Source organism: Rhizopus delemar, genomic scaffold (assembly GCF_000149305.1).
Source record: "Rhizopus delemar RA 99-880 supercont3.5 genomic scaffold, whole genome shotgun sequence".
NCBI lineage: Eukaryota > Fungi > Mucoromycota > Mucoromycetes > Mucorales > Rhizopodaceae > Rhizopus > Rhizopus delemar.
Window position 1 is genome coordinate 2,164,527 of NW_027137831.1, and position 18,678 is coordinate 2,183,204.

At 36.2% G+C, this 18,678-nt stretch overlaps 6 protein-coding genes across 6 annotated transcripts; all 6 read right to left on the minus strand.

Moving 5' to 3' along the window:
* Positions 1-104: 104 nt before the first annotated feature.
* On the minus strand, positions 105-782 carry RO3G_07596 (uncharacterized protein; the record flags this gene model as incomplete). The annotated part of the gene is made up of 1 exon (XM_067662186.1): positions 105-782. One exon carries the CDS (start codon positions 780-782, stop codon positions 105-107), a length of 678 nt encoding a protein of 225 aa, XP_067518287.1.
* A 2,576-nt stretch (positions 783-3,358) lies between these two features.
* Positions 3,359-4,229, minus strand: RO3G_07597 (uncharacterized protein; the record flags this gene model as incomplete). Its single annotated transcript, XM_067662187.1, has 3 exons — positions 3,359-3,366; positions 3,425-3,653; positions 3,717-4,229. 3 exons carry the CDS (start codon positions 4,227-4,229, stop codon positions 3,359-3,361), a joined length of 750 nt encoding a protein of 249 aa, XP_067518288.1.
* An 860-nt stretch (positions 4,230-5,089) lies between these two features.
* On the minus strand, positions 5,090-6,583 carry RO3G_07598 (uncharacterized protein; the record flags this gene model as incomplete). Its single annotated transcript, XM_067662188.1, has 1 exon — positions 5,090-6,583. The coding sequence occupies one exon, from the start codon at positions 6,581-6,583 to the stop codon at positions 5,090-5,092; it is 1,494 nt and encodes a 497-aa protein (XP_067518289.1).
* Positions 6,584-8,440: 1,857 nt separating this feature from the next.
* Positions 8,441-10,095, minus strand: RO3G_07599 (uncharacterized protein; the record flags this gene model as incomplete). Its single annotated transcript, XM_067662189.1, has 2 exons — positions 8,441-8,498; positions 8,552-10,095. 2 exons carry the CDS (start codon positions 10,093-10,095, stop codon positions 8,441-8,443), a joined length of 1,602 nt encoding a protein of 533 aa, XP_067518290.1.
* A 583-nt stretch (positions 10,096-10,678) lies between these two features.
* RO3G_07600 (uncharacterized protein) lies at positions 10,679-12,829 on the minus strand (the record flags this gene model as incomplete). The annotated part of the gene is made up of 5 exons (XM_067662190.1): positions 10,679-10,708; positions 10,900-11,575; positions 11,616-11,857; positions 11,913-12,609; positions 12,663-12,829. The coding sequence occupies 5 exons, from the start codon at positions 12,827-12,829 to the stop codon at positions 10,679-10,681; spliced, it is 1,812 nt and encodes a 603-aa protein (XP_067518291.1).
* Positions 12,830-13,430: 601 nt separating this feature from the next.
* RO3G_07601 (uncharacterized protein) lies at positions 13,431-18,580 on the minus strand (the record flags this gene model as incomplete). The annotated part of the gene is made up of 5 exons (XM_067662191.1): positions 13,431-13,977; positions 14,027-15,543; positions 15,612-18,061; positions 18,184-18,236; positions 18,408-18,580. The coding sequence occupies 5 exons, from the start codon at positions 18,578-18,580 to the stop codon at positions 13,431-13,433; spliced, it is 4,740 nt and encodes a 1,579-aa protein (XP_067518292.1).
* Between the last annotated feature and the right edge of the window lie 98 nt (positions 18,581-18,678).

The window sequence follows — 18,678 nt, forward strand, 5'->3', positions numbered from 1 at the left end:
TTAGACACGCCACAGGACGTACCATGTTTTTCTTGAACCCACTTTCATCCACGAAAATGCATCTTTTTTTGTAAAAGTTTTCTTCATTCATTGCATCGATATCTTCAATAAATTTGTCTACGTTGTTCAAGCGTATCATCAGAATTTCTGTTTACAAACCTTGCTTGTGTACGAGTCAAAGTAAACTCAAGCTTTTCAGTAATGTGACGATATACAGTGGACTCGTTAATTGTTAAGCCTTGAAAAGTCTCACAAAGGGATTCTGTAGCATCTTTCACAATACAAGTTGGATGCTTTTCAATAAATGCATGTAAATATTGTGAATGTTCCTCTGTCAATTTCACGTTATTTCCTTTACGTTTAACTTCAGAGGCTGGTTTGTAACCAGGTAAGATTGTTCCACCATTTTTTTTCCATTGATCTTTGAACTTATAAGCAGCTTTTAATCCAATGCCAGCTTCCTTTGCAGCTTTAGAAACCTTTAAATTTTTGTTTTGCAACAGAGAAATAAATTGAGCAATATCTTTTGGTTTATACTTAGTTGGTGTCCAAATCATATTAGGTAGAGGCGTTGCCTCTAAATCAATTTCTTCCATAGCCACTGCTGTATTAAAATGACTATCATCTTCATCCTCGGACGAAGACTCATCCTCTGGAATACCTTCCATCTGGTACAACGACTTAATAGCCGCTCCATCTTGTTTTGGCTGGTATTCAGGTTCTTCATCACAAGCGAATTCGCCAGAGGGTAGATAATGGTAGAATCTGGTTGTGGTGTACATTGCAAGTAATAATAAATAGGTTAATTTTATAAAAAGTATAAGAATGTGCAGAGTATTTATATCATTAAGAAAACACCACAGCCAAAATGCCAAGACTCGTTACACCAGATTTGGAAAAGCTCTCAGGAAATGTATGCGATTCTAACTCTTGAGATATTTATTTCTGTATTAACCCACTGGTTTACAGTAATTCTACTGTTGGTTTTTTTTTCTACTGCTAATAATTTTTTTCTATTGATCTCAAGAAACTCTATTGTTAAAAAAAAATATCTATTGCTCAATAAAAATTTCTATTGCTCAAATAAAAATTTCTATTGGTTAAGAAAAATTTCTCTATTTTTATTTCCCAAAAATTCTATTTTCAAACGCAATTCACTGTAAGACTATTTTTACCTCATGACCTACTTACTCGATCGCATGCTATTACCTGTCTACACATGCATCACCGCCTTCTTATGCCAAGCACTGTCTCTGACCCTTTATCTTATCTCCTCAATCTCCTGCCTACTTCAAGGAAGAAACCTACTACACAACGTCGATCAAAATATTCAGCATGGTTTATTCGATGGCCGATCATTTGCCAAATTCTACATGAACTTGACTACCTCCACCATGACAAAATTGCTCCTGAAATTCCACCTCTGGGTAATAAGCTATTGCACTGGTTCAGCTCTAATTAATCTCGTATCGTTTGTTACTGTATCTTCTTCATCTTCCCATCTTTATCCTTTTTCCCTTTTTGACTATCAAAAGGTTTTTTTAGCTCTCTAACGCTTCTTTGAACTGGCCCGGGCAATACAATATGTCAAATATTATGTGCTCATTTTGGGTTTTAAAATTTTTACAAATAAAAAATTATTCTTTAATCGTAAGACTATTTTTGCTACATTAACAGAGGAATTTTAAACTTCAGCTGTGGTTTGATAATAGCAGGCGCAACAATCAAGCCAAGAAAGACAGTAAATAAAGATATAAGAAGAAAACCATACATAGCTACCACCTTTCTTCTTTTGGAGCGTTCAATGGAAGAATAAACAGGTTCCTGTATTTGATCCTTTGGTCTAAGCCAGAAAAGCATCAAAGAGTGCCATTTGTCTATTCCTGGAATTAGACAAATAATAAACAGGAAAAATATAATAAAATGCCCCATTACAAAATCCGTGGCAAACAAAGTCATCTCTGTAATCTTACAAACATACTCGCGATAGGGCTGTGACAACGCATACCATCCAAGCTATTAATAAATATTAGTGATAGAACTGTTTTAATAATTTATCTGGTACTTACATTTCGACCATACCATCGTCCTGTCCACCATGCTTGATTGGTCTGACCTTCACCAAGCTCTCTCGTTAGTAAAGCTACCGTCATGAGCTTTAGAATAAAACGTTGGACAAACCCAGCAGCAATGATGCCCAACAAAAGCGATGAGAATTGCCAATTTTCCAGAAAATATAATAATTCAAAAAACGCAATCAGGTTCAAAACAGCCCATCCATGAGCAACAGCAGCTATTGTAGAGCCAAATTTCACACCACAGCAACATGAAATAATACATCCTCCAAAGAGAGATACAAAAAACAAAATCATCAGGATGCCGGCGTTAAGTAAGATAGGACCAAAAGATATAGCAAGTATCCTGATAAGAATATATGATTGGTGTGAAAAGAAAGTAGAGTTTGCAGATTCAAAACTATGAAAATATATGTATGCAAATACACACAGTGTCGCTAAAATAAAAGGAACCAGTAATTCAGAGAAAAAAACAGCTATAAATCGGGATTTTGAGTGAAATACTTGGCTACTTTTGCCAGAGTCCTCGAGTTGCTTCTTTTTTACACCAGTGGTTCGTAATCGTATTGATCTACAATGCCCAATCCAAGAGTTGTTATGATTTTTCCCATTGCCACGGCAAAGCCATCGAATATATTCTCGGTAATCATAGAGAAAATCAGTTAGGGCAAACTGGTGAGGATTGAAGACGAATGGAGATATAATAAGAGCTAAAACTGTCATCCAAAAGTACAATAAATGAGGTATCCATAGAACAGTAGAGCCAAACAACAAAATTAAAGCCAACCTGGCACCAGCATACATACTGACATCTGCAAATCTTGAGTACAGCAGTGGAAATGAAAGTCGAGTGGCTGCAATACCACGACCTGTTCCAATATATTTCGCGCCACCAAATGTTAAGTTGTTTAAAATTGCGTTTGTATACGTTTGTGTGACAAAAATTTCAAAAAACGGTGAAAGAGACAGCATGTGTTTGCATAATCGACTGAAAGCTCGGAATAGACCTTTTTCGGTTGTTTCTTGCAAAAACAAAGGCAAAAAGGAAATTGATATAACCGAAAAGATAGAGATCATGACACGTTTCAGCCATTCGTAAATAGGAGTGAAATTGTAGCATTCTCCGGACGTAAGTATTGTTTCAGATGCAGAGTTATCAGTTTCGCAAAGTGTCAAGGGCAAGCTCGTCGCACCAACAAAAAATAACATGAGAATGAATGTGTGGATTGAGAACATAATGAATATGTTGTTTATATGAAACCCAGGATGAGCATAATAGAATGTCAAAAACCTGTCCAGTGGAAGTTGAGTACCGAGATAATAGTATTCACGGGAAAGCATCTGCTCACCCATACCACTTCCAATTTTTGTGACAAAATTAAGTACGGATCCAAAGCCTAAATCACGTCCTTTTCCACATTGAAAATATTCTACATGCTTAATTCTTCCTCCTCTTTGAAAAGCGTTCATACCGGCATAAATGTCTTCGTTCAAATGTAAACCCTTTTGAGCTTTGCTGACACCACCACGAGTCGTCATAAAAGTAGCATTTAAAATATCTGGGTGACCGTAATGCAGCTACATATCAACAACAGTGAAATTAGATACATACAAAAGCCACAAATTTATTCATAGTATTACCCTTCCTCCAATGGTTGCCATAATCCGTTGTGTTAGGGTGCCAAAAGTTTGCTCTTTACCAGCAGCAACATCACCAAGAATACCAACATTTTCTGAAAAGATGTATTCACGAGCTCCTACAATTGCCACAGGGCTTTTATTGGATTCTGTTTGTGCATACGGTGATCTATCAGGAGGGGTTGTCTCTTCAAACTCTCCAAGTACACTACGAATCTTTATGCACTCTTCTAAATAGTTGTCTTGATTAGCATCAATCAACTGAAGGTATTCACCTCTATAGTATATCAAAGCTGTGTTTTGGTTGTCTGATTTTCCGTCACCTAGGATAGGATTACCTGGAAGTCGGATTCGATACTTTGGGGAACGTCTACCATCATGGGATATAGGGCAGTTACCATCAATAAGAACAGAATAAAAAGCATTCTCCTTTTTTATGTCATTATCGTCGGTATCTTCGATTGTAAGGGATTCTTGCTCCAAATATGCAATCTGCAAGTCAGGATAGGCTTTCATTATATATTCCACATTTTCTTTTTCTTCTTTGTTGAACGAGCTGTATCTCTGCATCGCAATTACAAATTTGAATTTTCGCTTAGCCATCTGGTCAAGTTCTAAGTCTATAAGGCTATGATTTGTAGATGGAGATGACTGAATATTTGAGAGGTCAGGGGTTTCAACGCGATATAGAAGTTTAATTGCCTTTTGATAGTTCATAAATCCACTGATGGTTCGATAAAGGGTTTGTGATCGAAGAGAAGCCCATATACGAGTTCTAATGGTATACTCTGGTGCTGCTGATTTAAAACCAACGCAATAAAATGGTAGATCGTCAATTTTGTGTTTTGTTTCTGTTTTTTCGTCTGCAATAGCACTCGAAATTGATTGTGAATGTAGCTGGGTTATTGAAGGTGAATTTCGTACATTTACGACTTTGGCATCACTTTTTTCTTCACCCGGTAAATATAAAGCTTCATCTGCTAATACTTTTGTATCTTTAACAAAATTTTCCCATTCAAAAGCATGTAGATGTTTCAAGTATTCAAGCAGTGTGATTTTCGTATTTCTGCCTTCTTCTCGGATAATCTCACGAAGAGAAAGAATGATTTTCTCGCTGTAGTGTGGAATCAATACTGTAAAGGTTGGCATATTTGGAACGGGTACAGCTTCAGGCATAGGGGTCGTTAAGCTTTGAGCAAAGAATTGTATTCGACGTTCAGCTTCACCCTTTTGGGTATAATACTCGGTTTTAAAAGCTGCATCTTCTTGAAAAACAAAGAAATTTGGGGATTTCAATACAGGCTTTGAGTTATTTATATCTGGAATCTTTTTTATAAAATTAAGTTAGAAAATCAATAAAAGCAATGAATTGATGATTATAGAGGTACCTGTCTATATATAAGCTTTGAAGCATGCTCTGCAGAAAGAATATGTTCACGAAACATAGATACTATCAAAGCATTCCATATTTGAGAGCAGAGGGTTTTAGACTGTAACTGTATATCCATCTCAGAAGCAGCTAAGATCTTTGTATAGATTCGTTTTGGAAGCCTTGAAAACACATTTCTCCACGGGCTCCAAACAGATATACCGAGATAAAAAGAACGAGCAACGGAGAAAACCGTGTTCCAAATGACATACCAAAGATATGTATCCAAAAAGAAGAGAAACAACTCTACTAAAATCATAAGAAGCAATAAAAAATGTGGCATATGTGAACAAAGGAGCGAACCCAACATTGATTCCTTGCAGTTTTCAATTTTGATTTTGGCGATTGCTTTAAGCGGATCCTTGAATGAAAGTGCCATGAAAAAGTATGATTCAAGAAATTTGCAGCCAAAGACGCAGAACCAAAGACCAATAGAAATAATACGATCCTCTTTCTTTAGGATGGGGAAATTAGCGGTAAAAGCTTGGTCCGCCCGTGTTTCTTTCTTATTTGTAGGACCAATGTGGGTAAAGAGTAAAGACTGCGGTGTTATAGCAAAATAGACACTTGTGATCAAGCTGACTATAATCTGAGCACTAGCAACAGCTACGGAAGACCCACCAATGCGTTGAATTTTGACACAATAAACTGAAGGCCCAAAATTGATGATAAAAATGAGAAACAAAATAGCCATGCGGTGCAAAAGAATATGAATGTTTTTAAAAGTTGTAGGGATATAAATAAATTCAGCTATTGTAGAGGTCATTACCAGTAGTACAGCTACTGCTCCTCCTAAAGCGGCCACTGACATTTGGACTGCAATTTCTTGTTTAGCAATGCGTTTGTCACTATCAAGATATAGAATTTCCGAATTTGCAGCAATATAATACCAAAAGGACACGATATGAAGAATCCATATCCTCGAAAAGTTTACGGCTAGATGCATCCAGGATCGTTTTTCTTTAAATGTCTTGCGAAATGCCTTCTTCCAATTGACAAGTCGTAACGCTTTGTATCTTAAATGAACCTCTATCGTATTAAAAGCTGTCTTGTCATCCAAAACCAACGCATTCATTTTTTCATGATCCCAAAATAGTTGATTTATATCATCATATCCAACAATGTCTGCATGGTCTTTGTCACGTCTTACAAATTCACCATTCTTGTTATTTTTATAAACTTGGTTTCTGATAAAGATATATAAGGGTGTAATAACATTATCTAGGTAATCCCCTTCCTGTACAGAGTCAATTGATGGATTTTCTCGAAGCATATCGTCAGCAAGCTTAAAGATGAAACATAACAGTTCAGGACAAAATCGAATGACGGAAGCCTCTCCCCAGAGCATCAACCATAGTGCGAGTTGTTGAAGTTTCTCTGTATCTGGCATTTGCTCCATGCGTACTCTCCATTTGTGCTCCAAATCTTTAAGCTGAAGCATCTTTGATTTAGAATTGTCAGGATCAAAAAAGGAATATGCATCATCATCCATTGTTTCATTATCTTTTTTCTGGGTTTTTGCTATATTTTTTGGCTCTAGTTGCGTTACAAAATACCATTTTCGATAGTTAGCGTTAGGGCCACCAATATAGTCAGCGTGTAGCGTTAGCAAAGCCATTTTGGCTGACATCCGAGAAGAGCGTGAATCTAACATTACTAGAAGATGATCTAACATATTGAGCATGCTATCATATTGAAATCCAAAAGTATTTTTTAAACGGATAAATATTTCTTGTATGGTTTGCAAAGATGGTAAGTTTTCGTTGTTAGCCGCTAATGTCCAAGATGAATATGCATCATAATTCCCGTCAACTAAGGTAGCTGAGGATATACAATGAGGCATTTCAGTTGCAGTGGAAAACGCGGTTCCCGTTAACTTATGCATCTGATAACTTTTGGACTCTAATAATGCTGAAAGTGATTCACTTGAAGGAGCATAGTTGAAATAACGATCAAAGTTGTGAATATCATTGCGTAGGGTTTGCATTAAATCGATACTTTCTGGTATAGACGATGTAGTTACTATTGATTGAGATTGGTCTGCAAAATGTGTATTGAATGTAGTAGAATAGGTTGAGGATGAAGCTTTGATGCATTCTGAGCCGTCAAATTCACAATCAGCAAAACTGTTCCCATGATTTAATAAATTTTTGTTGTTTTCAATTATGTTCTGCTCTTTATTAGTAATGCCTACTTTTTATATAAAAAAGTAAAGAGTGAGTATCACTAAATGCTGAGGATATTTAAAAGCTTACATTTATTACTGTCTAGCTCTTGAGAGTTTATATCTAGAAGTCTATTTGAAGCAAAGTGTGAGAGTAATGCATAAAATAAAGGAGCTTCGCTTACTGATTTTTTTTATATAAAATCCTTGGATCAACCGAGTGTATTTCCATTCTGTCTGTAATATCCAAGTCGTTTATTTCGGTTTTGCTGACAAGTAACTTTTCACTATCTTCTAGGAGAGGAGAGTTTTGTAAGCTATTGGTTGGTTTTGCTAAATTCTCATTGAAAGTGTTTTTCATAGTATTTTTTTTATACAATAAATTAGACAAGTTTAATAAGGTGCAAAGAAGAAAAAGTGATTATTTGGGATTATACTTATTTAAATTGAGTATATCTATCACCGCTTTTGAATTAAATTAGAATGGTGTTATTGCTTCAATCCCCTTCAAAAACCTTTGATTATTCACGTTTTTAATATATACCCTTTACAACAACAATTAATAAGAAGCGCATTGACTTCTTCACTTTTGTTGGAACATTCCATCCCTTATCCCCTTTTGACTAACTCCTGCTACCCCTATTATCTTTAGTAGACAGTATTTGAAAATAGGATGAGTATTACATTAAACTTTATTTAATGATTGCTATTTTTATATGTGTCTGGATTCATTCATTCAAATGTTATTTTTATCTGAAATCACTCTCCACAAGTAATAATAAAGAAGTTTTGCTAAATTAATAACTTGTTCTTTTTCAGCACCTTCAACATTGGCTTCCTCTGTTCGTTTTTCTCGAGTAACCAGCCACCCTTGTATAGCATTGTCTTGGCTCACCCTTAAATGAATCATGAAGTCCATATATCTCGCATTGTATACTAATGTATGCCTATTGCTATTTGCATAAAAATGCTTTACATTATTTCGCATCAATGTATTAACTGTATTTAATACTGCATCCCAATCTAAATCCATTTTGAAAATGGATGCAACATCATCGTCCAATTCCGCGATATCCGTATGCTCGAACTTGCTTAATAAGTCAATAAAGTCAGGGCGCTCTGTTTTAGGAGAGCTTATTTCTGCACAGTAAAGCTTGTTCCAATTGTGTATCTGCTTACTTGTTGTTGTAACCTATGAAAATTCATTTTAGCAGCTAATAACCATCTCTCTCCCTCTCTCTTTACAGTACCTCAGAAACTATATTGTCTATCCTAGCTTTTGCTCCTTGTATAATATCCGCTATACTGTAACCTTCATCAATAAGTTTAATCGAAGATAAATCTGTTGTGTCATTTAACGATCGTTGATTAGTGCCCCAACTCTTTCTAGTCATATCTTGAGGCATCATATTCTCTTGGTTTGAAACAAGGACAAAATATTCAATTGTAATACTATACATAGGAGGATTTTTTGTATTTCTCCTATCAGCAATTTCGGAATCATTTTTAAAAAAATTTTCATCTGCAGGACTCATGACCAGCGTGTACTTCCATTTGGAGCTCAATAGGCTCTCCTCTCTCTGTTTGGTCTTGAAAAACGGATCTGAACTTGAAGTACTTGTGGCCAAGAAGCGATCCTTTGATAATATGTTGCGGAAGCCACATCGTGTAGATATTTTGAACAAATTTTCAAAAAACGTTGCTTGGTTGATATTAGCGATATTAATGTTATATAATCCACGTATCATACGAGCTTTAGAAAAAGGCGATGAGTATTGGTTTAATAGAGCAAATCGTCGAACAAAAAACATGATATCAAAATTGGCGGGAAGGTTTTCTGGGCTTTCCAATGCTTTTTGCATATATCGTACATGAAAATCGTACACAAAGGAATTAATATGTATAAGTTGCTTGAAACGACCGCAATTTTTTTCAAACTTTCTGAAATTTTCTCTCTTTTTGCCTCGCGTTTCTGGTCGGAATCTTTTGTAGTCTAGACGGCCATATTGTCGATGTAAGGTGTATAATGTGACAGATAAGAAGATACCTGTCAATCTAATTTCACAAATAATTGAACCCCCTTCAAATACGCTGAGCAAATATGCAGGAGAACAGTCGGCTTTCAAGTTTTTTCCTAAATCAAATTCTGATGTGATCATTACATGCTGAGTCTCATCATCTTCAGATTTAGCAAAGTCAATAGGTTGCATATCAGCCCTTTCAAGGTAAGCGGTATATTCAGATATTAGAGTTTCAGCCATATCTTTGTACCAGTTAATAACAGGTTCGGTTGTTTGGCCTTGTGCTTGTCCTGTCCAATCTTTTTCAGGATCACAGAATGTTAGTGATGTTCGACAAAAATGAAGAACTCTAGAAGATCTCATGATAGTTGAAACATCTCGTCTTGATAGCTTTTCAGTTGTATCTAGTTCTGTTTGGGGGTCACCATAACGCTTCCTCCATTTAATATAAATCTTTAATGCTTTACGGTGTGCTGATTGAACTTTAGATCGCCTCAGAAATGCTTCCAAAAATGTCTGACCATGGCGTCTCAAAGCATCATAATCTTTTCCAAAAGGAGTTTCAGCCACGGAGTTTGTAATTGAATCCATAAGTGCTTGATCCAGTTCAGTACTTCTAATTAGTGATTTTTGAAGAACTTTATCTAGGTAAGCGTCTTGCTCTTTCGACTTTATCGTCAACGATGTTTCGCTGGGTTTGTGGCCGTCTAATTGATTTCTGGGAGGGATGGTTGTAGCATAAGATATCATGTCCTTAAAATCAAGCATGTTTGCGAACGGCAATATACTGCTTTCCGTGCTACGCCTTGTAGATCCCCTAGAAGCAGAGAAATTGAGGGCCCCCGAATGTTCTGTTTGTGATGACTTTTTAGGTATCGGAGAGCCAATATGGTTTTGTGATATAGAAGATGAGAAAACTGAATTAGACATTGCATTTGCTGATAATAGCTTTGCACTTTGTTCGAGAGAAAAAACAGACCTTTCCACAGAGTCCTTAATAGATTCTGCATGATGAAATAAACCCATTTTTTGATGTAGCACATTTGTGAGGATTCCAATACGTGCTTCCTGTCTACTAGCGATAGATGCAATGTTTTTGAATAAATCAAGGGATATTGACTCAGACCAGTTGTATGTATATATTGAAAGGCTGTCTTCGCTTAAAGTCATAATTAAAAAGCAGTGTTTTTTTGCGTCTAACTGTGGACCATTTCTTTGTGTGCTTCCTGGATTCGAAATGGTACTAGAAGCCCTAGAACGATCTTGTCGGACGCTTTTTGTGTTTCTTTGTTGTCCACTGTTTTCTGTAACTGTCGAATCTCCAGAATTTCTTCTTGATATCGATTTTTGACTATCTATAATGCTTGCAGCACTTAAACGTCTATTTTGTATAGATGTATGAGATATGTTTCCAAATTTCTCTACAAATTCTTGCAGTCCGCTGACAGCAACTAATCGAATGTTCTCTTGAATTTTTTGTTGATGAAGATATTCATAGTCTTTATATAATATCCAGTCACTACTTGGTGTAGAAAAATCATCGTTGTCATCCCATGGCTCCTTTTTACATACTTTGGAAGCAACAACAGGCTTAAGATTACTATCTATTTTGCGTAATGTCATGTCAATATATCGTAAAAGGTCGTCCATACACCATGGTGTCGTTCTGACTGATTTGCTCATACAATAAACGGTAGGGCTGTTTAACTGCCATGCCTTTTGTAGGGTGTATAATATAGAGTCAACAAATTTGTTTCTCAAAATGCTCCCCAGGCCTCCTTTTGATTTAGCAGTAATTGCTTTCTGTAAAGCTTTTCTATCCGAAAGAACTGAGCTAAAGTCCATAGATACAGTTTTCTCAATAAAGTAATCACACAAACTTTGCCGATAACATTCGTATAAATGCTGCGTTAAAGCATCACTATCTGCAGTACCAATAGTCCAGAAATCAATCCAAACATAGTAGTGTGCCTCTTCAGCGGCTACTTCGCGAAAATCTTGTTCAAGACATTGGCGAGCAGTTTCAGGATCAAATTCAAAGTTTCGAGACCCTTCTCTTTTGGATTTTGGCATCGGTGCACCTGCTTCATCTAGAAGCGTTATACATATACCTGCCATACCTTGTCCCACAAGTAATTCAAGTGATGTGGATGATCCCGGTACACGCTTGGTACAATTATAATAAAAGCAAAGAGTATTAGAGAGCGAGTCTTTTGCTGATTCACGATGACTACATAAATTTTGATTACTATAAACAATATATACTAATATATTCTTTTAGTAAATACCTATCATTTAGAATTCTGGGCACAATATTTGTGGTTTCATTATTTTCATTGTAAAATAGGTCACTATAGTAATTTTTTACAACAGATCCAACATGGGGGCCGTTCAAAGGCTTTATGCTATCTGCTACAATAATTTGGCTAAGATAGTGAAGGAGTAGGCAAGGGTTGTCGACGGCTCTCGGGATTCTCATAATCTCTCTGCGTGTTGGTGGTTTCCATATAGGTAATATAAATTCAACATCCTACATTAAAATATTTAGTTAAAAATAAAAAAAAAAATTGTAGGAGAAAGCTTACAGCTAAGGTGGGCTTTGACGTTGAGTTTCTTGCAAAAAACTGCTGCACCTCCGTAAGAGTGAGTTGAGTTATTAGCCTGTTCTCTATCATGTCAATGAATTCTGATTCAACCCAAGCAGGAAGATTGATGCCAAAGACTTGGATAACAAGTTCTCTAGATTCATTGCCAATATTCCTTGAACTACTTGTAGTTCTTGCTCTAGCAGGTGATGCTGGATTGGTTACTGCATGGTCTCGCTTGGCACTGCTTTCAAAGTTAAAGCTGGCAACTGTTTTAGAGTCATCTTCTATAGGTTTTAATCGCTCTGATTGTCCAGGTGAACTACATACAGTATTAGGGGAAGTATTCGAGTTGTCTCCAGCGATTTCTTCTGATATTTTGCAGTAAACAATTAATCCATCTCTCTCTATTACAAACATATTGGGTCGGTTGATGACTTTAAAAAGTCGTAAAACATCAGACGCCAAAAACTTTAGGGAGATATTGGGTTGAAGGCGCCAATGAAGAGGGAATCGCTTGATAAAAACAATTGGACAAGAAAACTGACCGGGCGAAAAATTCGATCTGTACTCTTGATTAGTTTTTACATTATTCGCAAGCGTATCAGGAGATTCAATGCCACTATGATTCTCATCCGATTCATCTTCTGAGTATGAGGTGGCTTCTTCTGTCGTTCCCGGTGCTTCAAGGTATGCACTATAAGATGATTAATCATTCTTCATAATATGATCAAAAACTGTGACTTATACCTGCAAATACGGGTTTTTTGCAAGTAATTTAGTAATGATATTTGATTTGTCTTCTCTTCTATCTGTCTTATCTTCTCTTTCACAGCTTCCAATACTTCAGAATTGGTGGATAATGTTGGCATCTTAGAGTAGTAGTAAATTTGAACATATGCTCTATGAGGAACCATTATTAACCAATACAATGGTCGTTTAAATAATGGGGCGTCAAATTCATCTACAAGCGTCGCTTCATCATCAACTTTGCCGTTTGGTGAGCATATAGATATACCCAACCCTTCGCAATAATTCTCACACTGTGTGTCAGTTTCAGAATGAGGTGGGTTTTCAGTCGCTATTGGTGAATTGCTATTCGAATATGAAGCCTCATCCCCCATGTTGAACACAGAGTCCTCAGACACATAAAAATAGTTGCCTAAGCGCCTAAGATTATACTTTCTATTGTTGTTATAACCGTCTTTTTCAAGCTCTTTCATAAAAATCTGCCTGCTATTCTTGCTATTCCTCACAAAGCGGAAGGGTATACTAATAGATGCGTTGTGACCAATGTAAGGATTAGGTTTGCTCAATTTTTTTTCGACATAATTCAATATAGATATTGTTATATTTGGTGCCTTTAATAACCCATGTAGTGTCTCTTCCACTAAGAGCCATTTTACTCGTGATTCTATATCTATTAAGGCAAGTTGCTGCTCTGTATTTAGAGAATCAAAGCATTCAGGTTGGGATTGCATAGAGCGCGTTAGGTCCCTGTTACAGATTAAATTAGAGTCATTTCATAAGATAACGAATATAATCGACATACTCTACGGTTTCAGAAGGTACATTGTTGTGAATATTTAAGTCGGAATTTTCTAATTCTGTCTTTGGCATATTTAGAAATACCAGCTGCAGTGATACTTGTTTGTCTTTAAGTACAAAGGGATGATCATTTGAGCTTTTGCTTTTTTCAGAATTCTTCTTTTCTTTTACATTTATAGAATCTAAATATAATGTCGGAAGGGTATTAACAGGCACAACAGTTTCTGGGGTTCTCTTAGCCTTCGGATTCTTGTTATCAGGAACATTTTTATAAGCACATAGCAATTTGACTAAGAGAGGACTTCGTGAATGTGTAGCTAAATTGATAATAAACGATATTTTGCTATTTTCGGAAGCATCATCCAATTGCATATTTGCTACGTTATACCTGCTGAATGATGGTTTGTAGTAAAACAGGTTTGTTTGTTTTCCGCTCTTTGTATGAACAAGTGAAAAATATTGATTAAAAATGGCATTAAATTTGCCTTGAGATTCTGCTACTTGAACATCTCTAGACCTAAGAAAAAATATTAACACACAAATCTGCCAAATGAAGCAATCCTTACAAACTAATGTACTCTTCCTTTTGCATTGCCATCATATTCATAAATTCTGTTAAATCTAATTCCATATTTGATTCATGACATACTTCTAATACTTTGCTGAGGTCATCGTCACTAGCTGTGAATCCTCTTACAAGAGATGCATAGAACGAATTAAAAAAGCTTTTGGAGTAATGCTTAACAATATCCTGAGCAACACGCAGTGTTCTTTCAGAAACTTGAGCATTAGTTTGACAACCACTAAAATGACCTTCATAAAGCTCCGGTCTAAGCATTTCGCCCAATCCATCTGACTCGTGAATAAGAAACTCTATAGGCTTTATGTTGACTCTGTCTGTGTCGTCAATAATATTTTCAGTTAAGAAATGATTTGATGTTCTAGATGATACAACATCCTTCGTAGGTTTCATAGGTTTTTGACGAATACATTCAAACATAAACACATCAATTTTTTTGTTATAATCAGAAGCAAATAAAGAGTTGTCATTTGCATTATCCTTCTGCAGTTTCAAAAGGCTGTTTACGATAGAATCCAGATTTGGAGACAGTGTCACTACGAATGACCTTGGATCAAAAACCTTTACAAAACATCGCATCTTGCGCAAATCAGTAACTAAGGATGTACTTGTTACTTTTTGATCTTTTGAAAGTTTGCAAATTGCATTTCTAAGTTCATTCCAAAAGCTTGTACCGAGGTTATGATGAGACATGTTGATTTCGCCGCTTGATATGTATTCCAAAGAGCGTTCGACAAAGTAGTGAAGGATAGCGTAACTTTGTAATGTGACATTCAGCCCAATGATATTCCTTACATTACTAGATAAAAGAGAGTCAGGTCTTATAACAAATAAGCTTTGCTCTTCAGATGATAATGATAGGTTAATTGCAAAATCAGCAGGGCTATGATTCACACTCCTTCGCAAATATCGCTGTGTCCTCGTAAGGCTTTTATTCTTGATATTGGGAGTATTGGCCGCAGTATTAATATTGCTAGTGACGCCTTCTTCGTTCGTTTTTTCATATTCATCTGGGTGAGAAACTATTAATTGTAATCTATTCTGTTGAGAACGTGGTGTTATTTCGAACTTGGGGCATCTAAAAGAAGCAACAACAAACTTGTTGGACTGCAAAACTGAAGAAACATCAAACAGCTGAGGAAGTAGAAAGATGTTACTGTCATTTTCATCGCTTTCTGTAGTCTGAAAAGTCTTTATTTTCTCTTTGAATTCACCAATCCCTCTGGATCTACCAATTGCATGTACTTGATCAAATGTTACTAATTGAGAAATCTTCTTTCTATCTGGTTCAAATGTCCATTTTTTAACACGATCGTATTGTCCAATATCAAATTCGCCAGCAGGCTCTATCCATAGTTCAGTGGTAATTTTTCCTGTAGCAGAATCTTTCCAAACAAAGTATTGTATAGCACAAAGAGCAACATGTTTGCCATTGGTTGCTGGAAGGGTTATCTCTTGATAAAACTGTGTGCTGTCTCGTCGAGGAGAAACTAGTTGGTAGCCCTAAAAGTAATACAATAGTAAGCCAAAAATTGAATAACTTGTTAGAAAAATTCATTTTGCAATTATACCTGATCGAGTCTAGTTTGGCATAAAAATTGAAAGGCCAAGTCATGTATAGGCATCATCCTATTGTTTTTATGGTATGTATCATCATGGCTATCTGTTTGCCAGGACCATGTGGTATGATGAAGATAGTCATGCACAATATGTTCACTAGTCAGCCAGGTGGCAAAAGGCAAATACCATGACTTGGATCTATTTTGATTCTTAGGCTGATTTCCTAATGATTTCACATTTTCTCCTTGATTTTCAATATCGGGTGATGAGACAGAATTGTCTGAGAAATGTTTGGAATCCCTCATCAATAGCATAGAAAAAGAACGTTGACAAATCATGTTACATGGCAAAGCTGTTAAAGGCGAGGTTTTTAAGATATGCACTAAGTTCTCCTTAACCTTATTCCTCGCCAAACATTCAACATTAAAAAACAGAAGTCTAAGCGTTATCAAGCGGCCATATTCATGTCGAACACGAAGCTCGCAAAATGAGGGTGGTAACTTTGAAAACTGTGCAAATGTCTCTTTTGTAATATCATCATGGCTCGTGAACAGATTTGGTAGGGTTTTGTGTATTATTTTTACAAATGTTCCATCTTCTCCTACAAAATCAGCCCAGTCTTCCATTACAGATTTGACATTTTCTATCATTATTCGAATATTTCCTTCTACATTATTCACAAAGTCTTGATTGTAGACTGACAAAAGCTTTGGTGACATAAAAGGCGAAACGTCTCCAACAAGAAGATCAATACATCCTGAATCGTACCAGCATCTAGTACGGGCTCTTGTTTCAGCAGTATTTAGACGATCCCAGAATATCTTAAATGATTTGATAGACAGTTCTTGTTGTTGTGCAATATGATACCTCCCAGTTGTTTCATTAAAATTTTGACCCTCAGGCCACAAAGATGAAGGCAAAGAATGTAAAGTTGATTCACTTGTTGAGATATTCATCCAGAATTTACCAGGAAAACCAATTGTGGATTTTAGGGCTTCATCTCCTTCATAAATATCAATCAAATATTTCTTAAGCTTTTCAATCTTTGAATAAACAGGTGCGGCATACGTTTCACCAAAGTAAATATAACCTGTCACCACACCCATCATTTGTGCCCTTCTCTTGAAAACATCCCAGTTTTGCAGCATATGAGCAAAGCTGACATCCGTTCGCACGTATATTTCTGCTCGAGGTGCTTTAGCACGAGGAAATATTCCACTGGACATTAACAGAGTTTCATTATTATAAGTATTCGAGCTTCCAATGACAAGTGGTAACCAAGTTGCTCTAATCCTGTACTCTATTACCACATTAGGCTGCCAATGCATGATCATTACAATCTGAACCCTCTCCTTCCTCATAGTCAATAGGTTTTTTGCTTCCAAATCATGAATACCAGGATCTACCTGTCGTGCTCCAGTCCCGTCATCAAATGACACGGATTGAACTACAAATCCTTCTCTAGCTCTAGCTGCAATGATATGAGAGAATTCGGATGGCAACATGTACTCTCCGTATTTCAAAAGACGCCATTCTTCTTCTGGAGCTTTGGCATACGGATCCCAAGGAAAATTAGAATACGTTTTTCTTCGCTCGCTATCAATATCTCTGCTAGTTTCTCTTCTATTCATATGCACTCGGGGGTCGCTATCAGATGCTAATCTTACTTCATTGTGAGTTTTTGCAAAAGTTGTTTCTCTAAACAAAAATCGATGGTGATAGATGTTCGGATTTGGTATATTCTTAGACTGATTGATATCTACAAAATTAGCAGTTGATTGAATTGCAGCAAAATCCGATTGTGTTTGATTGCGTTCTTTGTCAGGAGCTGTGAGAGATATACTGGTTACTGGTGAACACCTTTCAGAATACATGAAGGTTCCATTTGTAGCGCGCGCTAAGAACTTCAGAATTTCTGTGTCTGGCACAAATCCAAAGTTTTTTCCTGGAATAAAGCCGTTGCTGCTACCTACTTGTATAATATGGCATGTGATGTCTTCTTCTGCAAATTGACGCACAAAAGTGCTATCATGAACATTGGATTTCATTGAACCATCTGTGATTAATATCAATCGTGCAGAACCTTCTTTTGGTAAAAGTTTTAAAGCAAAATGACCAGCATGAAGAATACGAGAGAGATTGGCACCTGATTTTCCAATTCCCCAAACCTCCTTCTTGGATGACTGACGACTTGTATCCTTTGAACTTTGATCAGTATCGGTTTGTGATTCTGACATGTTTTGATTTGACGTGTCTTCTCTGTTTTCATCAGCCTGATTCTTTTGATTTTTATTGATTGACAAGCTGTGTCTGTGCTTTGAAGTAAATGATGTTGCATCCAATACATCTGCAACCGATGGGTCTGTCTTACTTCCTACATCCAAATTATAGCCCATGTTGTTGCGAGTTCTTTTGATCTCTTTCCTAAACTGGGCAGTGTCCTGTTGAAATGTCATAAATTCTAATTTTAATTTTTTCAAAATATGTTGTATGTTGTTTGGAGTAATAATAACATTTTGCATAAAAACGCGCATTGTAGGATGTCCCACCAATACTGGTATAATATTTATATTCGAAGCAAACTGAGAATAATCTGCCATGATGGTAATTCGGATAGACGGCTGAAACTAATGACACTATTAAAAAATGACAAGCATTTTTAGTATAGCAGCCTCTTACCACTGCTTTCTCTGTCGGTGAAACTTGCATTGAAAAAGGTTGTACAAGTCCTTCCAAGGAATCACATAAACTTAACAAAAAAGCAGGTAAAAAATCATCAATTAAAAATATGTGAACATCATACTTACGTTCTGTACACTTCAGATAACAGAATATCTGATTGTGTGTCTCCTACTGTTGCCAAACTTGAACTAAGATCTACAATGTATACAATGCGATTTTCTTGTGAAACTGTCATAATAGTCGTTTTTGGTGTGATGACATAAAGTTGATCTTTATTTCTCTGGATCAAATGTCCCATATTTTGCTCTATAATAAGAAGGTTACAAACTCATACAATTGTAACACGGCAAATAAACCTTGATTTATAGAAAAATCTGTGGTCCAAATCCTTCTTCT